The sequence below is a fragment of the Phyllopteryx taeniolatus genome, chromosome 5, assembly GCF_024500385.1.
Source record: "Phyllopteryx taeniolatus isolate TA_2022b chromosome 5, UOR_Ptae_1.2, whole genome shotgun sequence".
Taxonomy (NCBI): domain Eukaryota; kingdom Metazoa; phylum Chordata; class Actinopteri; order Syngnathiformes; family Syngnathidae; genus Phyllopteryx; species Phyllopteryx taeniolatus.
The window spans coordinates 20,508,363-20,533,425 of record NC_084506.1 but is presented as its reverse complement, the minus strand read 5'-3'; the positions used below and the strand labels follow the sequence as shown (position 1 = coordinate 20,533,425).

Below are 25,063 nucleotides of genomic sequence, written 5' to 3'. Positions count from 1 at the left end.
GCTGAATTATTATTACTATTATCATTACCATTATCACCTAAATCAATTGCAGCTAGTTTCAATATATTAAATGTTCATATTTAAATTAATACTAATATGTCGCTGCCTCATAGTTCTGAGGACCGGGGTTCAATACCCGGCCCCGCCTGTGTGGAGTTTGCATGTTCTCCCCGTGCCTGCGTGGGTTTTCTCCGGGCACTCCGGTTTCCTCCCACATCCCAAAAACATGCAGGGTAGGTTGATTGAAGACTCTAAATTGCCCGTAGGTGTGAATGTGAGTGCGAATGGTTGTTTGTTTGCATGTGCCCTGCGATTGGCTGGCAACCAGTTCAGGGTTGTACCCCGCCTCCCGCCCGATGATAGCTGGGATAGGCTCCAGCACGCCCGCGACGCGCGTGAGGAGGAGCGGAACGGTAGATGAATGAATGTCACTAAATTATGTAGAATAATATTAATGTGATTATTATATTATTTTTTATTATTTCCGCAACCATGTAAATCAATGGCACCATCAAGGTACTGTTTTATATACAGTATTTTATTTCAGTGCAATTTTATATTTCATCATCCATGCAAACCTGAAAGCACCATCGAATTGTTTCACCTTATTGTATTCTTTTGTGTGTGTGTGTGTGTGTGTGTGAGATGGTTTTTTTCTAATCGCTTGAATAATTGATCAATATAATAGTTGAAGAATTAATCATGTTGAAAAATTGATGTCCTTCAGTGCTTCTACGCACGGCTAGGTCTCCTCCTCCAGCTGGGTATCAATGACCCACCTGCGGAGGTGTTTGGTAAAAGCATACCCCTTGCTTAAAATTATTGGATTTGCAATTACGCGGGTCTACCATGAACGTCTCACGGTGCTTGCTGGCCCTTTTTGTTGTGGTACGCCGGGCCGAGTCTCACTGCTCGCCCACTTCTTACTACAAAAACTGCTGGGTTCGGAGCTTCCCGGGAGTCCTCGTGGACACGGAGGCGTCCGAGAAGCGAGGGGCGCGGCTGCTGAGGATTTACCGGGAGGAGAGCGCGCTGACATGCAGCCGCAGTTGCTGCCTGAGCCGAAATGGTGAGTTCCAAATCCGCCGTGCTGCGTTCATGTGCGTTTTCATGCTTGATTTTTAAACCAAGTTCGCCAAACGTACCATAACCGGCCCGGCAAAGGGTCCAATCCGGCCAATGCGGATCGAGAACACATCCAATGCTATTTTTCCCCCCAATAAAAAGTAACTGTTGTTGAGAGCTCATTTTGCCCACTGGAGGGCGCACTGACGACCACTTAAGTGACATTATTGGTAAGTGACAACTACTCATGGTTTGACACCTGATATTGATGCACTGAAGATACATGGCTAAAAGATGCCAAGTTTGATACAATCTTTTTTCCTTTCTTTGAGCATCTTGTAACGTGGCCGTGTTTCACCATGACGGCTCGCAAGACAACTGTTGCCATTTGCACTGTCCAGCTTTGGAGAGCTGCATCGTAAACCGCAGCACTAATGCTGTCCTCTACAACATCACCCACGGTAAGTAAATATACAATTTCATCCAAATTTAGACTTCAAAATGTCACCTAAATGAGTATAAGGACTGCAAATGACCGAAAATGAAAGAAAGATATTTGATTGCTATTCATCAAAATCTCAAAAGGTTGGTTATTAAAGGTTATTTTGATCCCGATGCAAGTGGACTCATTGCAGTCCAATGAAAAACATTGTTTTTGTTATTCTATAGAAAGACAACAATTCTAAGAATAGGATGTGTATGTTTTCATTTGAAAATGTGGCTTTTTAAAGATATACATTGTTTTGGGCAGCAATTATTTATACATTTGAGATATAATTGGACAAAAGTTGGAGATACATAATTTTAAGTGAGTGATGATATACAAAATTTGAAAACACAGATGCTTTCATTTGGAGATACATGTTTTTCATATAAAAAAAAAAAGAGAGGCACCTGCTTTGTATTTGACAGGGCCAAAATTTTAAAGATATGTGATTTTCATAGGGCATGTTTGTTTCATTCGACAGTGATGATATACAACATTTGGGGAAAAAGTTTTGGGGGGTTGTGCCGGTGTATAATTGAAGATGAAGTACATACAGTATATGCTTTGGGGAAAATGTGGGGATGCGTGCTTTTTACTCGACAATGTATAACATTTGGAGATACATAATATGTGCTTTTTATTGGACGATATGCAGATTTTTTTAGACACTGTATATGCTTTTAATTGGACAGCAACAAAAAAAAATTGGATGTACAGTACATGGTCCTCATTGGACAGTGGCAGTATGTGTTTTTGTTTTTTTTATCTGACAGTGTTGAGCTGCATAATTTAGCAATACTTGTTTTTATTGGATAGTGATAGTATACAAGATAATGAGATATAGTTAGAGATATGCTTTTCATTGGACGGCAATAATATACAGAATTTGGAGACGTTTTATTGGACAGTGATGATATACAGAATTTGGAAGTCCATGATAATGTACAAAATCTGTAGACGTACGGAATCCTCACACGTATACTTTTATTTGAACTGTAACAATATTGCAGTGGCGTATAGGACACCAGAAGTTCATTAGTTCTGGTCTCTTGTCAGTCCATCGAACATGTGGGATAGGAAACAGCTTTTTGATGAGTTACTGAAAAGACCTAAATGTGGTAAATGACTTGTTCAGGTATGGATCCAGACCTGTTGGTGTTTGGCAAACACCTGACCTCCCACGCCCACGTGGGTCACGTCAACGCCTCTGACCTGCTTCCCTTGGACAAGCGACAATTCTTTCATCCACCTCCGCCTGTTGCCACCCTTAAACCAACCACCTCCGGCACCACTGGCACTCCCAAAACCACCAGGAGACCCTCAACAGTCACTCTGAAACCTCCCTCATCAGCCATCACCACATTCCAGATAACCATAACTCCTCCATCCTCCCAAACCACCCCCTTTGGTCCTTACCGTGTCCCAACACCTCCTACCTTACCGCCCACAACTACCACCGACCGTCCTCAGACATCCTCTACGTCCACAGGCGGCGATCTGAGGAGCCAAACTTTGGTTAAAGGCCCAGACACCAATGATCCGAGCACCCAAACATGGGTTAAAGAACAAGAAACCAGTGATCTGAGTGCCCAATTGTCTGTTAAAGAGCATGACACCGATGATTTGAACACCCAATTGTCAGTTAAAAAGCGAGACACCAAGGAACCGAGCACCCCCACATCGGTTAAAGAGCGAAACACAAATGATCTGAGCAACCACTCGGTTACAGAGCGAGACACTAAGGATCCGAGCACCCAATCATCTGTTAAAGTGGAAGACATCAACAATCTGAGCACCCAAACATGGTTTAAAGAGCGAGACACCAAAGATCTGAGCACCCAGATATCTGTTAAAGAGCAAACCAAAAATGATCCAAGCACCCAATTGTTGGTTAAAGAGAGAGAGACAAAGGATCTGAGCACTGGATTGTCTGTTAAAGAGCAAAACACCAACGATCCGAGCACCCAAACATGGTTTAAAAAGCGACACACTAACAATCTGAGCACCAAATCGCCAGTTAAAAAGCAAGACAAAAATGATCCAAGTACACAAACATCAGTTAAAGAGCGAGACACCAACAATCTGAGCACCCAAACATCAGTTAAAGAGCAAAACACAAATTATCAGAGCACCCAAACGTTGATTAAAAAGGAAGACACCAATGATTTGAGCACCCAAACGTCGGTTAAAGAGCAGGGCACTAACAATCCGAGTACCCAGACGTCATTTCAAGAGCGAGACGGTAACAATTTGAGGACCCAAACGTCGGATAAGGAACGAGGTTCAACGCCGGGTGGAGAAGACACCTCGCCGGATTTAAGACCCGGGTATCACGGCCTGCCGGTTGTGCTGGTCACCTGTGTTGCGGTATTGCTGGGCTGTTCCGTCTGGATGCTTGCAAGCTGGAGGATGAAGAGGAGGAGGATGGAATGCTACCGGACGTCCGGGAGAAGACGGGCCACGCGTGAGATCAAGTATGAGCTGGTCGTAGAGGGTAACAACTAACTGAAGGTTTTGAAGGGGGTTCTGATCTGGAATTCTCTTTTAACGGTTACAGGGGTTTTCAAACTTTTGCGTTCCTGGGACCCCTTACCATAGAGACATTTTTCCAAGGAATCCAGAAGCTAATTAAACTACCATCCATTTTCTCTGCTGCTTATCCTCACAAGGGTCTTGGAAATTGATCCTATTCCAGCTTGCTTCTGCGAGAGGTGGGCTAAACCCTAAATTGGTTAACAGCCAATTGCAGGGCACATACAGTCATAGAACCATTAATACCAATTTAGATTAGAATCTTTGTCGTTGCACATATTCCCCTTTTTTTTTCTTTTTTAAAGTTTTTTTTCATTATTTATATTTTTGGGAGGAAAAAATATAATCTTAGAATAAAGACTTACATTTTCTAGCTCAAAATCTTTCTGAGAAAAAAAGATATTACAAGAACAAAGAAATTTTATTGGCATGAAGTAATTCTCGCAAGAAAAATTATTTTGAGGAAAAAAAAAAAAATCAAGAAAAAACATGACAGAAACTATTATTTTTCAAAATAAAAATAAGTTATATAACAGGGATGTTTGTATTATTTCAAGAATGTGAAGACAGTGCGTTTTTTGGATTGAAATGTATTTATTTCTTTTTATAAAAAAAAAAAAAAAAAAGGGACTGAAGTTATTTCCGTATTACATGAAATTCTTTCACATTCTCAATTTTCAAGATTTGGGGGGGGTGGGGGGTCTAAATTGGTGTCTGCTGACACAACCAGGCTTCCCAGCATGAGTTGGCCCTCCCCCACTATATAAGTACAGAACGCCTTCATTTTGTGTGTGCCTATTCCTGGCAAATGCGAGTTAGTAATAAAACCTTGTACCATTTCTCCCACGACAGTGCAGTTAGCCATCTAGCTTGGCCCTACAACAAATTAGGTATGGTAGACATCGTAGTACATTTCCTTTGTAATGTTGCTACAGGTCATATCTTGAGGACTTTCTTGACAGCCTCTTTATACTGCAGCATGACGCCCTCGCTGTCACCTTGGTTCTTCAGTCTGGTGACCGAGTCCTTGTACTCTTGCACTTCGGTCCTGCCCAATAGACGCTCACGTTCTTCCTCACCGGCGTCCGACTCGCGCAACAGCGTGTCCAAGATGTTCTTCTGGGATGGGCTGTCCTCCCACGAGTACTCCTCCATGTCTGCCACAGTCTTCTCAGCCTCCCACCCCTCCGTTTTCTGAAGAAAGCAAATTTTATTAGTAGCTATTGGACTTCATGTCACAATTTTGGGGGTATGCTTTGTGACACTATTCTGGTTTTCTCACCACATTTCATATAAATTGCTTCACATCTCTTCACACAATTTTGTAAAATTAGGCAATTGATGTTTTTCTTTTGGGGGAAATTATGTTAAAAATTCACAATTATTTTGTATAAGATAAATATATATGGGAAACAAAAATAAAAAAATAAATTGATTAAATACATAAAGTAAAAATTTAAAAACATTACTTTAATAAATACACTAAATGTAAAAAATACATCTAAATACAAACATTTAAAAAACATTTAAAGAAATTAAAACTGACTAACTTAAATGTGAATGTAAAAAATAAAAATAAAGGACAAAAATAATAAAATGTCTTAAAATATATTACATGAAATAAATTTTTATTTTTATTAAATTAAAACAATATGTTAAAGAGCGGCACGGTGAACGACTGGTTAGAGCGCCTGCCTCACAGTTCTGATGACCGGGGTTCAATCCCCGGCCCCGCTTGTGTGGAGTTTGCATGTTCTCCCCGTGCCTGCGTGGGTTTTTTTCCGGGCACTCTGGTTTCCTCCCACATCCCAAAAACATGCATGGTAGGTTAACTGACAACAACAATTGCCCGTAGGTGTGAATGTGAGTGCAAATGGTTGTTTGTTTGTATGTGCCCTGCGATTGGCTGGCAACCAGTTCAGGGTGTACCCCGCCTCCTGCCCGATGATAGCTGGGATAGGCTCCAGCACGCCCGCGACCCTAGTGAGGAGAAGCGGCTCAGTAAATGGATGGATGAATATGTTAAAGATTTGACAAAATACATTTAAATACATTAAAGTCTATTAAAATACACAATAAAACAAAAATTTTATTTCAATTTACAAAATATTAAGTAAAATAATTTAAATATTAAAAATAAAGTAAAACTACATTGAAATGTATTTTGGGGATTAAATAAAAACAAAACAAAGTTTATTTGAATAAATACAAATAAATTAAATGTGAATTAAATTACTCCATCGAGAGGTAGTGAGGTTATTTCCCTATATTCAAGCGCAGTGTGAATGTAAAAATGCTGCATAATGTTACAGAGGCTTTAAATAATATTGCGTATACTTTTTAGGAAAAACACCTTCATTTTTGATGGAACACATAGGCCGACAACGAAATTGTATTTTAATGTTGGTCATATTGGTGGTACTCGGAGAGCTAAGTATTTTTTTAGGAGGTACTTGGTGTAAAATGTTTGAGAACCACTGCTCTAAGGGATTCATTCTGAGTCCTTAGTTCCCATGAAGTTGTGCCTCATACAGGAAACGCCAGACATTGGCTTCCAGACTCATTTGCGAAGTGGAGGTATACAGTCACTTCTGTGGTAGCAGATAACAAGCCCACTCTTTGTAGGCTAGCATTACAAAAAAACATCCCGACTCTTGAACAAGGACTGTGCCGGTCATTGTTTGCTCTGAAGGTCAGCAAACTGCTACTTCCTGAAAGTGCATGATGGGAAAGACAAGATGCACTGGATGACTGACTCTTTTTCTCTATTTCTCAAAAGGTTTTATTTGCACTCACCCAGGACTCGTGGTAAAGGACGGTCAGCAGGTACATGGCGTAGTCGTAATTCTGCTGTCTCAGCGGACAGCTAAGGGATACAAAGAAATTTTGTTTTCATTTAATATAGTCACCAAAATGAATGTGAGTGTTCACCTGTTTGTTGTGATGGTGAGGACATCCGTGTCTTTGCAGTATCTCTCCCCGACCAGTCGGATCATTTTCTTCCTGGCGTGGTTGTCCAGGTTCAAACTGGAAAGCTTCACCTGCACACCATCAAAAAAACAATGAAAAAAAAAGGGTTCTATGACAAATTAGGCGGAATAACTAAATTATTATTTTGAGGAAAAAAGTCAGATTTCTGGGGCCGGGCCTGCACCCGTGGGGCCCGGTCGGGCACAGCCCGAAAGGGAAACTTGGGTCCCCCTTCCCATGGGCTCACCACCTGTGGGAGGGGCCATAGGGGTCGGGTGCAGTGTGAGCTGGGCGGTGGCCGAAGGCGGGGACCTTGGCGATCCGATCCCCGGCTACAGAAGCTGGCTCTAGGGACGTGGAATGTCACCTCTCTGGCAGGGAAGGAGCCCGAGCTGGTGTGTGAGCTCGAGAAGTTCCGACTAGTTATAGTCAGACTCGCCTCCACACACAACTTGGGCTCTGGTACCAGTCCTCTCGAGAGGGGTTGGACTCTCTCCCACTCTGGAGTTACCCACGGTGATAGGCGCCGAGCAGGTGTGGGTATACTTATTGATCCCCGGCTTGCCCCCTGTACGTTGGGGTTCACCCCAGTGGACGAGACGATAGCCTCCCTCCGCCTTCGGATGGGGGGACGGGTCCTGACTGTTGTTTGTGCCTATGCACCAAACAGCATTTCAGAGTCCCCACCCTTTTTGGAGTCCTTCGAGGGGGTGCTGGAGAGCGCTCCCGCTGGGGACTCCATCGTTCTGCTGGGGACTTCAATGCTCATGTGGGCAATGACAGTGAGACCTGGAAGGGCATGATTGGGAGGAACGCCCCCCCCCCCCGATCAGAACCCGAGCGGTGTTCTGTTATTGGACTTCTGTGCTCATCACGGATTGTCCATAACGAACACCATGTTCAAGCATAAGGGTGTCCACACGTGGTCGTGTCATCGGACTTGCGACCGCATGTCTTGGACACTCGGGTGAAGAGAGGGGCGGAGCTGTCAACTGATCACCACCTGGTGGTGAGTTGGCTCCGATGGTGAAGGAAGATGCCGGTCCGACGTGGCAGGCCCAAACGTATTGTGAGGGTCTGCTGGGAACGTCTGGCGGAATCCTCTGTCAGAAGGAGTTTCAACTCCCACCTCCGACAGACCTTTGCTCATGTTCCGGGGGAGGCGGGGGACAACGAGTCCGAGTGGACCATGTTCCGCGCCTCCATTTCTGAGGCGGCCGACCGGAGCTGTGGCCGTAAGGTAGTCGGTGCCTGTCGTGGCGGCAATCCCCGAACGCGTTGGTGAACACCAACGGTGAGGGATGCCGTCAAGCTGAAGAAGGAGTCCTATAGGGCCTTTTTGGGAAGAAAATGGATGGAAGGATGAATGGAACAGATTAATGGAATTTCTATTGAAATCAATAGGGGATGATATGAAAATACCAGTGTTTTGAGTTGCGAGCGTAGCCATGGAACGAATTCAACTTGTCTTTTGAGCGTAGCCCCACCCACCCAGTACGTCCTTTGGAGAGTGTCATTGACCGGCTCGCTTCATAGCGGTCACACCTGGAGATAAGCACGATCTTCGACTGTTTTTTGATTAACCTCTTATACATCCATGTGTTGTGCTGTGTGACCCGAGCATGACCCCAGTGCAACACAAAAGATTAGACTTGATAATAATGCATAGTATAGCGGTTACATAAGCGCTTGATGACAAATGTTAGGTCTGTTTGTGAGACTTTTCACTTCAATGAACAATTGAGCGTGATGTCCTTTGTTCATCGTCTGTTAGATTATTTTTTGGACTAATCCAAGGGGATTAATGTTGCAGTAATTCCTACCTTGCTGAAAGAATCAGACAGTAAAAGTGTGGGTGGAGCGGACAGTAATTGAAAAGGTAGAGGGAAAAAAAATAATTGACGACTAAACCTGGACTTGATCCTTTTAATTTAAATCATCACTGAAATGTAATTTATGTTCAAACACTAAATTCTAAATGGTGTAAAGATACAAAGGCCTTTTGGAGAACAAAGCCAATGAAAACAGTTCATGTAGTTTAACCACAATGAACAACTGATCAATGTCAAATATGAGAATATGAATAACAATTAATTACAAAAATTATAAATGTAGGCTAATTATTGAATGTAAAATTTTAATCATAAATAAAAAACATCCTCTAAAATAATACTTAAACTGTAGAAAATGTCTTCAGAAAAACAATTACGTAATACCTAATAAAAATTAAATCATACAATTACTAGTTGTGTAAATTCCTAATTATTAATGAATAAATATAAGTTAAAAAAATGCATAATAACTCATCATTTACTTCAAATACTAATTACCATTAAAATTTGTAAAAATGAATATAAAAAAAGATTAACTGTCAAATCCTAACAATAATAATAATGTAAAATCCTACAAACATAGTCAAGTAATTAATTTAACTATTTAAATAATTTGCATTAACACCCTAAAAACTAAATCAATAAAATATATATGTAAAGTTGTAATAATAATAAATATATACAATCCTACAACTGCTTTTTATTAGGTTTATGAATCACTTCTACAAAATCTTTCTTGTTAGTTATAGTTTTTATTGAATTTTTATATTTTATACAAAATAATATGACAAAAAGGTAAGGTTGAAAATGGTCAAACTGGAATGGTACAACTTAAAAATATTGTGCAAACAAACCAAAAACAACAACAACAAAAACAAAAATGAACGGAGGGGCAAGCGGCACTCAGCTATGTTCAAGTGATTTTAGACAAATACACTCAGTCATTCCAGGTAAAATACTTAACTTCTAACATGTCACTTCTACATTTTTAAGTAATTCTAATTTATTAGATTTATTTATTTTTTGAAATACATCCTCAAAAGCCACAACATTAGGTACACCTGGCGCAATCTACCGACATCCAATACGAGACTTCAACATATTACAGTTGGGGACGACAAGCACAATAATAACAACACATGTTGGACATACAACTATACATCATGACATACAACTATTATGTCGGTTCCCATTAATGGATATTCTGATGATGACAACTGACAAGTGTTCAAGAAAAAGTAAAACTCACTCTGAGATGAACGACGCGGGCGGCGGGGTTTCGTACGGAGAGGCCCGCCGACACGTAGTCGCTACTCTCCACCTGGATGGGAAAGTGCCGCTCACACTTTGCGTCTGTGTTCAAAGCGGACGGCCACGCGTTGCAGAACGCTGGCGATGCAACGCCACCAGTTTCAGTCATCGTTAGTAGTAATGTTTTTAGTTTAAAAAAATAAACATTAAATTAAAAAAAAGTCTTCATACTTACGTTTGAGAGCTTCGCAGTGTTTCCTGATGGCTGCGGGTGTCAAGTGGAGAAAGTTGGGAACCTTTTGAAGGAAACAACAACTAACTAACTTAACTACATAAAAAATATGTAACATCTTTACAAGTCTTTTTTAATACAGAAATTAAAAAAATAACATACCCTCCATTAATTGCTAAATATCTCATCTATTCACCGTTTTTTGTGCTCAGGCCAAAGCAATACAAATATTACTTTGGCGCCATCTGGTGGAATTTTGGTGTTGTTGCTGGGTTTAATTAATTGATGGTGTTTTTATTCCATCGGTGTTTGACATGCCCTGTTTTGTTGGTGGTCTTTGAATGCACTTCGTGTACAGTTAAAAGTGATACTAAAAGTATGTTTCTGCTTCTCTCCCGATGCACCTACTAACTGCCCGTGTCGTCTACTTTGCTGTACATTTGGATTTTAGACATATAGGCAATTCATAGAAATGATCAATAACGACGTCTAACCTTGATCAGCTCCAGGTTGCCCTTTTTCTCTGGGGGAACCCCCCTTTTCACAGGGTAGCCCATCCTCACAGGCAGAGGCACGGCACCGGCTCTGAAAGGGGCCGCCGCCGGGTAGACCGTCGTCCAGTCCTGGTCCTCTGTCATCTTTTCTGTCCTCGGTGGTCCTGCCTGAAAGCCCCCAAGACCAACACACACACACACACGCACACACACACACACACAACGGTTCACAACATTTTAAGTTCCCCTCACACATCATTCATAACGTAGAGCCAGTCAGACCTTTTACTTACATCTCTTCGGGGCCTTTTGATGAAAGGTCCTCTCCCGCCTCTCGCAGGAAGATCTGAAATAAGTGGTAATGAAGCAATTTTTTTAAATGGATTTTTTAAATTAAAAAACACCAGCAAATACACTCTAAACAACACCACCACCAAAAAACATGGAACAACTGCTTTGGTCACAACGTGTGTCAAAATGTTCGCTATCTTGAGTTGTGAGAGGAGAGGAATTATGTTTGGTCACGTAAATTTGAAAAAATTGATACCACACGCTTGAGAGCAAGAACAACCAGGTGATTTGTTGCAGCCAATCAAAGATAAGTAATGATAATGCTAATATATAAAAACATACAAAAATAATTTAAAGTTTTAGACGTACTACTACAATAATTTGTAGTTAAAGAAAATAATGTTCAACATTTTAATAGTCTACGAGAACAAATCAACGGTGAATCAATCCTTACGTCATCATTGTGAGCCGAAGACAAATTTGACAATCTTTGACCACATTCTCGAGCATGTTATTGACACCAAAACAATAATACTAATTGTAATAGTAATAATTTAGTAATACACATTTTGCCCCCCCCTTTAATTTTGAAAATCGTCAAATGGAAAGAGAAAGCCGCTCGAATAGTAAAGAAGACGAGTATTATTTGTACTGACCTCGCGATAGCGCAACACTTTTAGCTTAGCGCGAAGCTATTGCTCCAGTTCAGCGTGAACTACAGCAAAAGCGTGTGCAACACTCACTTTTATTAGCATCCGAATTTATGGGCAATGCCGTCGCGTATGTCCGCCTGCTTAACAAACTCGGTAGTCCGACGACGTTTAATCGACTTAAGGAGCGCAGCAACGTCTTGCTTGCGTGAGCAGCCATTTTTCCGTAGTCACTACGGAAGCCGAGAAACTTCTGGTTTGGGCAAACGTCGAATGTGCGATGTTAGTCCACCTTTCAGGCGAATTTATATTATACATAGAAGTGTTATATACACAAGAGAACGTGAAAACTTTGTATATACTGCTAATGTCATTTTGTAAAAGTCGAAATCTTTATTTATTTATTTTTTGTGAGCTCGCGACCAGCTGCTGCCTTCTGGCTCTAGCCTGAGGTGTTCACTTGCCCTCGTAAAGTGACCTTTACAGAGAGTCGTGTACGCGCAAAAACTCACTTCTATAATGACCTCTACATCAACGTATCCGAGATAGCCTCGTAAATGAGTTGCATTTCATACGAATACAAGTGACGAAGGATAGCCATGAACCGTCGATGTTTTTTGTTAAAAATAAAATACAATAAAAAAAAAACAGCAAACACGCGTAGCATTTGTGTGGAATAGAAAAGGTTCGAGCGGCTTTGAACTCAACACATCGTCCAGGGTTTGCCAGTGATGCACTTCAAAGTCCCGCAGACGGACGCCTATTTAACGCTTGTGTTATTTTCACTTTTTTAATTTTTAATTTTTTTAGTGCCGAGATTGAGCGTTTCTTTACAGTTTACTCAACATATAACTCGGCGAATCATTTTAGGATCTACTTTTCATCACAATTTGCTTTTAAAAGCCGAGCTTTTTATCTGCTGCTGGTGTCGTCTGGACGTTTGAAGGTAAGCCATTTCACCCATCGTACAGCAATTAATTCAAATACAAGACCAGTGGTGGGAGATAACTAAGTACATAGAGTTACTGTACTGGAGTAGATATTATTCTGACGGCTTTTTACTTTTACTGAACCCGACATTTGAGAACAGACTGTACCACCTCTTTATGAAATGGACACTGGATACAAAAAGTCTACACACCCTTGTTCAAATGCTAGATTTTTGTGATTTAAAAGAATTATTTCAAAACATTTTCCACCATGACCTATAACCTTACAACTCGATTAGAAGAACAAGAAAGAGGGGGAATACAAAAAACAACTCGAAAGGAAAAAAATGTCAGGAAACTAAAACAGCTGAAATTTATTTGGGCTTAATCGGAGCCACTTTAAATGGTTGCAGGTGTGTGCTGACTCCCATCGAACATGTTTGAATGTGATTGGTTAATTCTGAACACAGCCACATCCCAGTTACAAGAGGGTGTGCGCACTTGTGCAACCACATTATTTCAGCTGTTTATTTTTTACTCCCCCTTAATGTGTACAGGTTATGGGTCACAATAACAGTGGGAAAGGTTTTGAAATGATTTATCTTGGTATCCTTTTTTAAAATTGTAAAAAAAACTGGCATTCTGGTGTGTAGACATTTTATAGCCACCGTATAGTTATGTACTGTATGTCTCATCTGATAATGGAGCTCATCGATGGCAAGTGAGCTGTCACTGTGACACACACTTGATTGTGCTAGAAACTCAAGCTATACGATGACAGCAGTCCATGAGGTCCTTGCCCTGGTGCCTCAAAAGCTGAGAACAGATGACTTTTTTTTTTTTTTTTCTACTTTTCCATTTGCCACCATCAACACACATACATAACGTTCATACTCATATCTGGTTCAATGTCTTTTCAGAGACACAAAACGTTGATCTACTGTTTTGTCCTGATCTATACACTGCCGATGCAATAGTTTAGTGTCACTTAGAATGTCCTGGTTTTTGAAAGAAAAGGACTGTTCTTTCAATGAAGATGACATTAAATTCATCAGAGTTACAGTCTAAACATTGTTGAGTCAGTAAGAAGTAGAAATGGTGACAGTCTTTAAAGATTTATTTTCATGCCTATGTGAATATACATACAGTATGTGGTATCTCACCTCACATTTTTGAGCAATAAAACATCAGAATTTTTTTGGGGGGGCACACAATAACTTTTTTGTGCATATGGAGTACAAAAGTAAAACCATGAGAGTACTGTTTAAGCATTGAAAAAGTAAAGTTCATGTAAACTTATATTTCCTTATGGAAAATGTGATGAACAATAAAAATTCAGCCTGGCACAGCTTACTAAACACCTTACTTATCATTTTTTCCCCCTCTCCTTTTCCATTTTTTTCTCTCCTTTTCTATGTTTCTATTTTCCTTTTTGTAATTATTCGGTCAACAATGCGAATCTCATGCAAGGCGCCCCCCACTGGCCAGGAGGTGAATCGATTCAGAGGATTTGCTGAATCGATTTTGTATTGAGGTGGGAGTATTGCGATGCATCGAGAGATACCTTCCAAAACAGTTACGTTGTAGCTTTAAATGTTTTAAGGGCACTGTGCATTTGTTTTACCTCCCCAGATGGCCTCTGTCAGGGTTGGCACAACGTAACACTATTTGTATGTGGAAAATCCTCAGCGATGGACTGTGTGTATATGTGTGTGTGTGTGTGTGTGTGTGTGTGTGTGTGTGTGTTGCTGACCCATCTCTGGTTCACATATGGCTAAATTCTGGGAATGTGTCAGCCCTGCTTGCACTCGTATTGTGCTCGCAGGTCATAAATCGCACTGTATAATACACTGTAAAAATGTTCAAAATGCAATTGGCTGGCGACCAGTCCAGAGTATGCTCTACCTCTCGCCCAAAATCAGCTGGGATAGGCTCCAGCTCACTGGTGACCCTAATGAGGATAAATGCTTCAGAAAAGGGATGGATTCACATAATGGTAAAGAAAATGGATGGATGATAATGAACACCTGCCTATTTGCGTTTCTCTATTCACGTTTGTGTTATTTTTCTGTGAAACCTATTCCCAGCTATTTGCTAAAACACGCACCTGTTCTCGTTTTTTTGTGATTTTTCGTAAATACCCTAATATGCCACAAGATGGCGCCAAGGCCCTGTGTGAAAATGAAAGCGTCAAGGACATTTGTTGAAGTGATACATCTCGGGCGACACGGTGGACGACTGGTTAGAGCGTCAGCCTCAGAGTTCTGAGGAGTGGGGTTCAATCCCCGGCCCCGCCTGTGTGGAGTTTGCATGTTCTCCCCGTGCCTGCGTGGGTTTTCTCCGGGCACTCCGGTTTCCTCCAACATCCCAAAAACATGCATGAATTGGAGACTCTAAATTGCCCCTAGGTGTGCATGTGAGTGCGAATGGTTGTTTGTTGTATGTGCCCTGCGATTGGCTGGCAACCAGTTCAGGGTGTACACCGCCTCCTGCCCGATGATAGCTGGGATAGGCTCCAGCACGCCCGCGACCCTAGTGAGGAGAAGCGGCTCAGAAAATGGATGGATGGATACATCTCGACTCTTCACTGCATGTACATGTACACGCTTCTTTCCAGTGCATTAAAAAAAATTAAAATCAATGTACTGGAAGTAGCATGTAAATTGATGTAAAATCATGAATCACAAACTGTTTAATACTTTACATTATCTTTAATTATGTTATTACTGTTTGTTTTTATTAAGTAGAATGTAGTATCGTGGTGTTTTCTTGTTAAATGTTACAAATATATTTGTGTTTTTTTGTGTGTATGGGTCTGGAATGGATTAATGGCATTTCCATTCATTTCAATGGGGAACTATGATTTGAGATGAGTTATGAGTGTTGGCACAGAAGGAATTGAACACTTAAGTCAAGTGGACCAATCACCTGTTTTTTTTTGTTTTTTTTGCAGTACTTTCCAATAGCCTAATAATTTTGTACAAATAAAGCCTTCCCCGTTAACAAATGCATATAACCCTTAATTGACAACTGCTACCATCTTCATTTGAGTAAGACAACTGCAGTTCAAGAGGGAATACGTTCAGCGTTTTATGCATCGGTGCGGAATCAAGTGGTTTACATTGTTCAGGTGTTGTATTTTTAATGGCTGATGCCAAAGGAGCAGAGTCCCCTTCATAATAGAGTGCAGGGCTTCCTTTCAATCACACTATCTCCACATCTCACATCCCCTCTTCCACTCCAGGCATGGACGCACACGCCGCCCCGCAGACAGAGCGCTCGTCCCCAGCGAGAAGCTAGCCAGGCCTCGCTAAGATCGTCTTTACGACCTCCGAGTGCTCCCTGCCCCTCGTGGATCCTCCATCAGCTCCATCTCCTCTCCAGTTTGGAACCAACATGGGGGAGAGACGGGGGCGCTCCTTCCAGATGACGTGTCACCTACAACGGGATTACGGCACCAGGCTGGGAGGCCCCTTCGCCCGAAAAGGCCCCAACGGGTGCGCCGGAACCAGCCTCACCCTCAGCCTGGACCCGGAGACGGACGCTGACAGTTCTCCATCTGTGGCCGCCGACAGCGAGGCCCCCACAGTCAACAGGGACCGCTACTCTCCTGTTTCACTGGAACTGGACCCCACGGCGGTGAATAATGGATCAGGCCTCCCCCACTGTCCGATGGCGAAGGACCCGGCCTTGCAGATCGCACACGGCCAGCTCCCCGTCACTTCGGCGCCGCTCCCGCCTCTGCCGCGTTCCAGCTGGCTGCATCGCCACCAAAAGAAGTTCCAGCGGCCGTACGTCAAGACGAGCATGCAGGGCGATGTATATAACTTCCTCGAGAGACCTGCTGGACTGAAATGTTTCCTCTACCACTTCCTTGTGTAAGTACCACTTTAAACTTAAACTCTGAGCACGGTTGTCCACAGCAGTGTTTCCCACCAATTACTGAGTCAAGGTACATTTTTGACATGAAGAAAATTTTACAGCACACCACCAAAGACACAAAAACAGTAAAGTAATGATGGTCTCGTCACAACATAATCACAAATGTACATACTCTGTGTGAAATCTGGGCCTTTTTAGTTGAACACAAAGTTAGTATTCTTTTCTATGAATGGCAACAGGTGAAAACACAGGGTAATTGTACCTTCTGCCATCGAGTGGAAGAGCATTGAATTGTTCTGCTGGTCCGCTGGCAAAGTTTATAGTTCATTTTAGGTTCATCCTGAAATTTCACGCGCCCTAACATTTTGTCAGTAGTGTACATTTGGTTGAACCTCCCTCTTGGGAAATAAGGGTACAACAGGAGTAGTGCACACATTATTTTGAGTTTTATTGCTCAAAGTGGGAAGTATTTTTCATATGACGTGCCAGTTGAGTTTTTATAATGTCCTCCAAGGGCCATACTAAATTTATGAAAAAATCTGATCTTGTCGGTTAAATGTAAGGGTTAAGGTTTATGTAAGGGTCAGGTTTTGGCTTCGGGGTTAGGGTTAGGTTTAGATATTGGGGCTTTTAATAACAGGCTAGTGTTAAACATGTATAGATTTAGAGTTAGAGGTGATGTTTTAGGGTTAGAATTGACTGAGAGTTAACTCAATACCTGCCTAACGGATCTCATCGGACTGTGTAGGTGTAGCTAGTGTTGTGGTCTATGTGTACAAACGTCTGTCCTGCGTTCGTCATCTACAGCGCCTTTTGAGATATGCATCATGGCAGCGGGAATAAGAGCGGGGGGAAAAAAATCCACGCATGGAATCGTATATCTTCAGATTGGAATCGCTTCCAAATGTGGATAAAAGTCCAATATGTTTTAAAGCGTAAACGCACAGATTGGATATACCCTGGGAATGCGTGCTTGACATCATCAAAGACCAATCGTTGACAACATAAATAAACATCTCTAGTATTTTAGTGCCTTCGGTCTTAATCCTGCATACATTGTGTCCAAGTTTTAGGAGATTGTGTGCAGACGCGTATAGAGATCACATTTGGACACTCCCTTTGAGTCTTTTATATAACCGGGTGGAACAAACTGTGCAGTTATGATTCCTTAATGCCCTCCGACTGAAAGCATAATCCAACCCTAGAGCTCACTTGGAGGCCTCATGTACCGCTCTGGTTCCTTATTCTGCATTACTGACGTGAAAGAAATGAACTAATTTGCCATGCGAATTTTCTGCCTTTTTATAATCACAAAGGTCAGTTATAGACAATGACGTCATCAAACACCACCCAGTAGCCCTCGCGCCTGTCTGGTGAAAACACAGACGTCCATATGTTGTCTACAATACTTTTTTGTGCTTTGTGTATTTATAACCCAGCAGATTACTAAAATCAGCCTCCGGGCTTTACCCTCCTCCTATGTATATTTGCATGTATGCGGAACTAAACCCATATACGGTATATCTTCATATGAGAGATTACTGTCTGTGTGGGTCACTTCTATTTCGTGGTAGTAAATTGTATGCTCTGTTTTGAGTTACTCTAACACCGCGTTCCTAGTTATTACACAAAATGCAATTTTTCTTTCTCAGATTTTCCTAGTTTATGTAAACGTCTGATGTTGAAGTCATTAACCATTAGAATATAAATTGAAGGGTGGCATGTTGGACGACTGGTTAGCACATCTGCTTCACTGTTCTGAGGACCGGGGTTCAAAAGTTTGCATGTTCTCCCCGTGTCTGCGTGGGTTTTCTCCAGGCACTCCGGTTTCCTCCCACATTCCAAAAGCATTCATGGTAGGTTGACTGAAGACTCTAAATTGCCCGTAGGTGTGAATGTGTGCGTGAATGGTTGTTTGTTTATATTTGCCCTGCGATTGGCTGGCGACCAGCCCGTGACCCTTGTGATGATGAAGCGGTACAGAAAATGGATGGATATATGCTTGTTTTTAAACAAACCTCGCAATAATAACAGTCTTTTTGGGGGGATATTAACAGTCACACTTGGGCTGAAGTGAAGAGAACTGCATTGGAGGTCAATTGTAACTTGGGTCCGTGTGTTTGCTGTGCACCAGGGTTTGGATATTAGCAATAACACTTGAGGTGAAGTGACCTGAAATGCACCAGAGTTTGCGTGTAACCTCGGTCCGCTTGTTCAGTCCGCACCAGTTTTCGGATGTTATCGATCACACATGAGCTGAAACGAACCAAACCGTACCAGGATTCACTTGCAATCTTGGTCTGCTTGTTTGGTGTGCGCCAGGGTTCGGATATTAGCCTTCACGCTTGAGCTGAAGCGAAGCAAAGGTAATTTGTAACCTTGGCCCGCTTGTTCCGTCCAACCTGTAAGAAGATTTCCATTTATTTCCCCAAGCATTGGGCGGACAAGATAATAGCTAAGCCAGGATGGAATATCCGTGCTTCTGGCTACAGGCTGATGTGCTGTAATCCATCTTTAAGCTCCTCCCACAGATGGGATGGCGAGGGCTGGGCCGAGGGGTCAGGGAGGACTGCTCTGTCTCTGACATGCTTGCTTAACAGTCATGGCCAGGGCAATTTGCACACTCATTCATACTCGTTTATGCTGCAAGATAGACAATTCTTCTGTTTGATGGAATTTGACTGTTGACTGAACACTCATACATAGCCGCAGAGGGGGTCCAGTTATGAACACAATGTGTAGACATCAGACAATCTCACTAAACTAAGCACACCCCTCACACTGTTGATAATATTTTATCATATATTTTCATGGGACACTGGATATCACACTTTGCTACAATGTAGTCATTGCGCAAATGTTAAACCGTTGTATGGTCTTGGCAACAGTTCAACAGCTCAGTTTCCGTGTGTTGGCAATTTTCTTATACCCGAGGCCATCTTTTTTTTTTTTTACCATGAGGTGCCATATATAACTTTTGGTGACGAGAGAGAGAGAGAGAGAGAGAGAGAGCTAGAGAGAGAGAGCAATAACACAAAATGTAACACACCTGCTGCCCGTTCAAAGCTGAAACGAGTCACATGATACAGGGGAGGGAAAATGGCACATTTGGCCGAATTTGCACAGTTTCACGTAGGGGGGAACTCACTTTTGTTGCCAGCGATTTAAAAAAATTAATGGCTGTGTCTTGAGTTATTTTGAGGGGAAGGTAAATTTAGGGAAAAACACTGTTATACAAGCAAGCGTCAGTGTCATTTCCCCAGTGTTGTCCCATTCAAAGCTACAATAAATTAATTACAAAAAATGAGATGGGTGTACTCACTTTTGCGAGATACTTAGTTTTTTTTTTTTTACCATGATTATATTTAGTAGTATTTTGCCAATAAAGTAATGCACATTAATTAGTTTAATACATAGCAAATTTTTTTAAGATTAATTCATATTTGTGTAAATTATAAACTCAGACCCTAATTTATGAAAATTTGTGTACCAAAGTATTAATTATGTTATGCATACAATTTAATTATTTTAGCGCAGTATCCCTAGAATGGTGGGAATTTTTCCCTTGGGTAAATAAAATATCGCTGACGTTGGGCTGAAACCTCCTATAGCCAAATTTGGTTAACTTCATATTTCTTTTCTCACAAAGTGATAGTATTGGTCAGTTCCCACGCAGGGCTGTTATTTTCACAAAATCAAAAGGGTTGAAAATGGCTTGCTCTCTTTGATGACAGTGTGAATTTATTTTGGCAACATGTAGCATTTATTTTGAGCAGCATATCCATGAAATATCTGACATGTTGGTTCACCGAATTTTGAAGTCACTCGTGTGGATGGCGAATACTCAACACAATATACAACTTTTCTTTATAAAATATTTGTGAGAGCTAAACTATTTAGCGTGCTTACATTAAAGAGCCACAGTGAAAAGCATAAACCAGAGCAAAATATGACAAGTCTATATCTATAATACAGCCTAAAAACACTACAACACAGTTACCCCAGCCAAAGCCAGAAGCTGTCTAAAATGGCCAAAATTAATAGGCTTATCGGTATCATTGAAGCATGCGCAGATCTCACTCAAAACACATGTATTATTAAAAAGAAAAAATCTGATGTGGTCTTCATATTTGTGATTTTCAACTGGGTTTGTATTTATTTTTGATGAAGCCACATGCTAGGATGTTGAATGTCGTCGGTAATTCTCGCTAAAGCCCCAGCTGTTTTGTTTTAATCAGATCCCTGAGGTTTTTGGCCCAGGCTGGCCGAGCAAGGTTGGCTCATGGTTTTGGAGTGACCCCGTCCTGTTCTGTTATGTCCTGTCTTGTACGTCTGTCCACATCAAAACCCTTTCCCCCTTTGGAAAATGCAGACTTGCTCAATGAAACCATGAGTGGACACAAAATGGTGATTTACATCCAGCCAAGCTAGGACTACTTTGTGTCACTAAAACCATCACAACTTGAGTCTTTACGTTTTTACTCACTTTATTTAGGAGATATCACACAGCGGTAACATGATGTCCATAGTTCTACTTGTATATTCACCAGATGTTATGTTCTTCTTTATTGCTTATGTCTTCTTCGTCTCTTATCTACTGGAGGTATACCTTTTACGTAGTGTCCCCAAGAGTTCAGACTGAGATGTCACATAACTGAAATACCTTGTGTTACAGGTTACATTTAGGTAAAATATATGTTAAGACTAGAGGTGTCACAGTTAATCGATTAATCAACAACTAATCGATCATTACATTAATTGACAGCTATATTGATAATTGATTAATCGTTTAGAGCCATTCTTTAACATATCTGTATTCCTCCATGAAAATAGAGTGATTACCAAAATAAAACATTTGCAAACATCTGCTTTTACTTTGGAAAACAATGTATGAATAACCTGAAGTGTGTATCAAACTGGTAGCCCTTCGCATTAATCAGGACCAAAGAAGTAGCCCTCGATTTCAAAAGGTTGGTGAGTATATCACTCCCTATTGCTTAACTGTTGTTTAATCATTGAACAATACCAAATAAACAACAATAATCACTTAATAAACAGTAATCTGAAAAAAAGTGTTAAATCTGAGTGAAACTTGTGCCAAGTTCAAGAAAAGTTCGTGTTTTTGAACATTAAATAAAAAAAAAACAACAACACATTTTATCACAATGGCAAGACCTCACGGCATTATCAAGTATCGGTACTGGGTATCGATGAGTGTTCAGATATAAGTACTTTTACTCAGACAAAATCTGAAAAAAGCAGTAATGTTGCGTCCCAGTTTTTATTTCTGTAATATAAACAATTTTATAATATAGAGTACATGGTGATGATAGCATCAGCGTGTACAAAGCAAGACATTTGGTAAGACTTTTTGCACAGTACTTCTGATGTAGCGAGACGGCAAACTGTTACTTTTAGTTTTCACGCTCATCAAATGCTACGGCGCCATATGTCAAGGACACAGCACCAAATGTGATGTCCTGGGAGCGGCATGATGGGAATGAGGGCTACCCGTGACTCATCTCTTTTTAAGCCCTTGACCTTTTAAAGCGGAGACCGTCTGACTCGTTCGCTTCCACCCGGGTCCATTGAGAACCCTCAACTCTTGCATTTTAGCATGCGTTTGGGCTTTTCATTTCACTGAATCGTGTGTATGGGGAGGGGAGTGTGGCATCTGTGTGTGTGAGGGTCAAATAATCCTCAGCCCGTAAAATCACTGTCCCATCTGCCCAACGTGTCAGCGACTTTTAAGTCGGGAGTCTTTACCTTCCATCACCCCACTTGGCGCATTTCACACTTTGAGGGCCGTCCATACTGTTTAAGGATACGGGGGCCACTTCGCAGCAGCAATAGCAAACGACGACAACGGCTGCTAATGTAGTTTTGTAAGGAGATGGACTGAGAGGAGAGTACAAAAAGCAGCAACAACAACAACACAAGAGCAACAAAAACCAAAAAAAGACTTGACGCATCACCACATACTGGTGGGTTGTGTAACTAACTATGAGTGTAACCTTTTCAAAATCTCAGACAAACTAATAGATTGCACCACAAGGTGGCGCTTCAAGGTCATATTTGGAAAAATATGTCATATTTGAGATTGCAGCAGAATGGCACATGACCAGAGAGAGCCAAGTACAAAATCCCAGCTTTTGCGGCTATTTTTCAAATGTAACTAACATTGCAATCATGGAAGGTTTCTTAAGCAACTGTAATTTAATGAAACATGTTCTCCCAATAATGTAATGGATTCGAATTACATAAATTTTACAATTACATTACATCATCTCGTTAGATGTACTGTAACACTGGTTGCTAGGTTAGCGTGCACTACACAAGTCTAATTTAAGTTGAGTCTCATGAATAAGTCAAAGTCAAGTTGGTGCTTTAAAATGTTTTAGCCAAGCAAGTCCCAAGTCATAAAACTGGTGACTTAAGCCGGATGCTACATTTAACGCAGTTTGGTCCGTGAGAAACAATCACCTGTATCCATTTAACACATTCACTGCCATTGACGGCTTTAGAAGTCAAATATCCATGATAACTGGGAGGACTGGCAGTGAATTTAAAGTAGGACTCCTGATATTGTCTCTCAAATGGAGATTTCTTTTTCTTCAGAAGTTATAGGCTCTTCATATGGCCTTTTCCCCTGCTGGTTGGGGACCCCTGATTTAAACTACAGGAACCTTGCTGAATTTATGTATGCAACATGAATGATAACACACAAAACAGACTCTTTCATAACTCAGTTTTCATCATATGGCGTGTAATCCAGCATGTAGCACACAGAAACACAACGCATCCTTTACTGCGTATGTTTTCTTTGTGTGTGTGTGTGTGTGTGTGTGTGTGTGGGTGTTAAAGCTAGCGCGATCACGATGACGGTGCGTGCAGACATCGCTGCCATGTCATGTAAAAGCACTCCGAAGATGTGTCCACAGGATTATTTTTGGAATCATTAAACAAACAAACTGATTCTGCTCATAATCCCACCCTGTTTGGAAAGAGACTTGGCAAGGCTGCAAGGCCAACAACACCCACCCTAACATCACCCAAGGTCTCTAGAAAAGTCCAAACAAAACAAATGATGAGTACCTGCCTAAGAAATTAATGTTGGAAGTGAGACCCCCCTGTTAAAATAATAATGTAAAAATAATCAAATATATAACATTTCCTGGCTGATAGTCATGATGAAATGGGAAATTAATCTTAGTAACAAGCATGTTGTGGAAATATATATATTTTTTACTTCATGGATTATTTCTAGAGGTCTTTTTTTCTATTGTGCAAAGTGATGGTTGTCATTAAAAACTGACGAGAGCAGTGACCACTAATTATATAGTCACTGTTAGGCCTAAACCTCATATGTCCAAATATGGTCAATTTAATGTTTTTTCACAAATCAATACTCTTGGTCTGTCCCCATGTCAGCTGCTATTTTTTTCTATACATTATTAACCTATTTAAGTATTGAAAATAGCTTTCGAACAAATCTATGAACTCTCTTGAATGCTGAACTGTTGTATAACTCCACCTCTTCCTTCACTGCGGGAGCTGTGTGTCATTACTCGCCTCAAGATTGAACGCCTGGATGTAACGAGTGAAAATGGAGAGATTAGATGCATTAAAGTAAGCATGTTTTGTTCAAATGGACCGCTGTAATTCTTTGGTGAAAAAGGAACTATTAAACTTCTTAGTCAGCTCATCATTTTATTTAGTGCATGACTAATGGCTCTTAGACCTTTGAAAAAGAGTTTGGGAAGACTATGTACCTGCAGTCATTTATGAAGGATTAAATAAAAAGCTTTGGGTCTGTTCTGGGGTCGGCGTGAGCACAAATTTGATGTGGATGGCTGGTGCCTTGTCGTACCATTCTAAGGAATGAAAGCGTAATAGATTTGTGATTTCTTTAGTAAGTAAATTAGCGATTGAACATGATTTTGGTGTGGTGTTTTGTTGATGTTGTTGCGGAACGGATTGCAATATAAGGTATAACACCGACTTGATCGATGTTTGGTAACTCAAGCAAGATGGCTTTTTTAAAAATGTAAATTTCCTGAAAAGTACTGATTTTGGAGTGGACATTTGTAATTTAATTTTTTTTACGTGCATTATTTTTTTTTTTTACTTTTACTAATCCAGCTCTGTGTTCCTACCCACAGCTTTCTCATGGTCCTGGTGTGTCTCATCTTCAGTGTTCTGTCCACAATCGAGCAGTATGCAGACTTTGCCACCGGGTCGCTATTCTGGATGGTGAGTAAAAATAAATTATGTGCTACTGGAAAAAAAAAAAAAAGTCCTCATCCTTTTAAGAGCTGACTTGAACTATAGAATGACACTCAGTACAGTGTAGACTTCCCATAAGGTAGAACAAACATTTTCATTTTTGTCCAATTACTGCTTGCTGTGTTGCTGTCTAAATTGTCCACAAGTGTGAATGCGAATGGT

At 41.0% G+C, this 25,063-nt stretch overlaps 3 protein-coding genes across 17 annotated transcripts in view; 2 read left to right on the top strand and 1 right to left on the bottom strand.

Annotated features, from left to right (window-relative positions):
- The first annotated feature begins 604 nt into the window (after positions 1-604).
- On the top strand, positions 605-4,621 carry LOC133478056 (mucin-2-like). Its single transcript, XM_061773596.1, has 3 exons — positions 605-1,069; positions 1,398-1,526; positions 2,688-4,621. Exons 1-3 carry the CDS (start codon positions 850-852, stop codon positions 4,055-4,057), a joined length of 1,719 nt encoding a protein of 572 aa, XP_061629580.1. The 5' UTR covers positions 605-849; the 3' UTR covers positions 4,058-4,621.
- A 115-nt stretch (positions 4,622-4,736) lies between these two features.
- On the bottom strand, positions 4,737-12,144 carry mrps35 (mitochondrial ribosomal protein S35). The gene is made up of 8 exons (XM_061773597.1): positions 11,898-12,144; positions 11,157-11,209; positions 10,864-11,031; positions 10,373-10,433; positions 10,136-10,275; positions 7,016-7,125; positions 6,881-6,950; positions 4,737-5,278 (listed from the first exon to the last, which is right to left on the bottom strand). The coding sequence occupies exons 1-8, from the start codon at positions 12,022-12,024 to the stop codon at positions 5,021-5,023; spliced, it is 987 nt and encodes a 328-aa protein (XP_061629581.1). The 5' UTR covers positions 12,025-12,144; the 3' UTR covers positions 4,737-5,020.
- A 48-nt stretch (positions 12,145-12,192) lies between these two features.
- The window catches only part of kcnq1.2 (potassium voltage-gated channel, KQT-like subfamily, member 1.2), a 192,670-nt gene continuing 179,799 nt past the window's right edge, over positions 12,193-25,063 (top strand). For all 15 annotated transcript variants that reach the window (XR_009788554.1, XR_009788551.1, XR_009788552.1 and 12 more), the window contains exons 1-3: positions 12,193-12,750; positions 15,978-16,611; positions 24,778-24,868. Coding sequence is in view for 11 of the 15 variants with exons in the window: in XM_061773587.1 (XP_061629571.1) it covers positions 16,130-16,611; positions 24,778-24,868 (573 nt within the window). In the remaining 4 variants the exon portion in view is untranslated. The remainder of the gene's footprint in view (positions 12,751-15,977; positions 16,612-24,777; positions 24,869-25,063) is intronic.

Bases quoted from the DNA above. Each gene is read 5' to 3' on its own strand.
- LOC133478056 (XM_061773596.1), top strand. From the start codon at position 850: ATGAACGTCTCACGGTGCTTGCTGGCCCTTTTTGTTGTGGTACGCCGG. The intron at 1,070-1,397 runs GTGAGTTCCAAA...CCTTTCTTTGAG, and splicing joins TTGCTGCCTGAGCCGAAATG to CATCTTGTAACGTGGCCGTG. The intron at 1,527-2,687 runs GTAAGTAAATAT...TGACTTGTTCAG, and splicing joins CCTCTACAACATCACCCACG to GTATGGATCCAGACCTGTTG.
- mrps35 (XM_061773597.1), bottom strand. From the start codon at position 12,024: ATGGCTGCTCACGCAAGCAAGACGTTGCTGCGCTCCTTAAGTCGATTA. The intron at 11,210-11,897 runs GTGAGTGTTGCA...CACTTATTTCAG, and splicing joins AAATTCGGATGCTAATAAAA to ATCTTCCTGCGAGAGGCGGG. The intron at 10,276-10,372 runs GTAAGTATGAAG...TTGCATCGCCAG, and splicing joins ACACTGCGAAGCTCTCAAAC to CGTTCTGCAACGCGTGGCCG.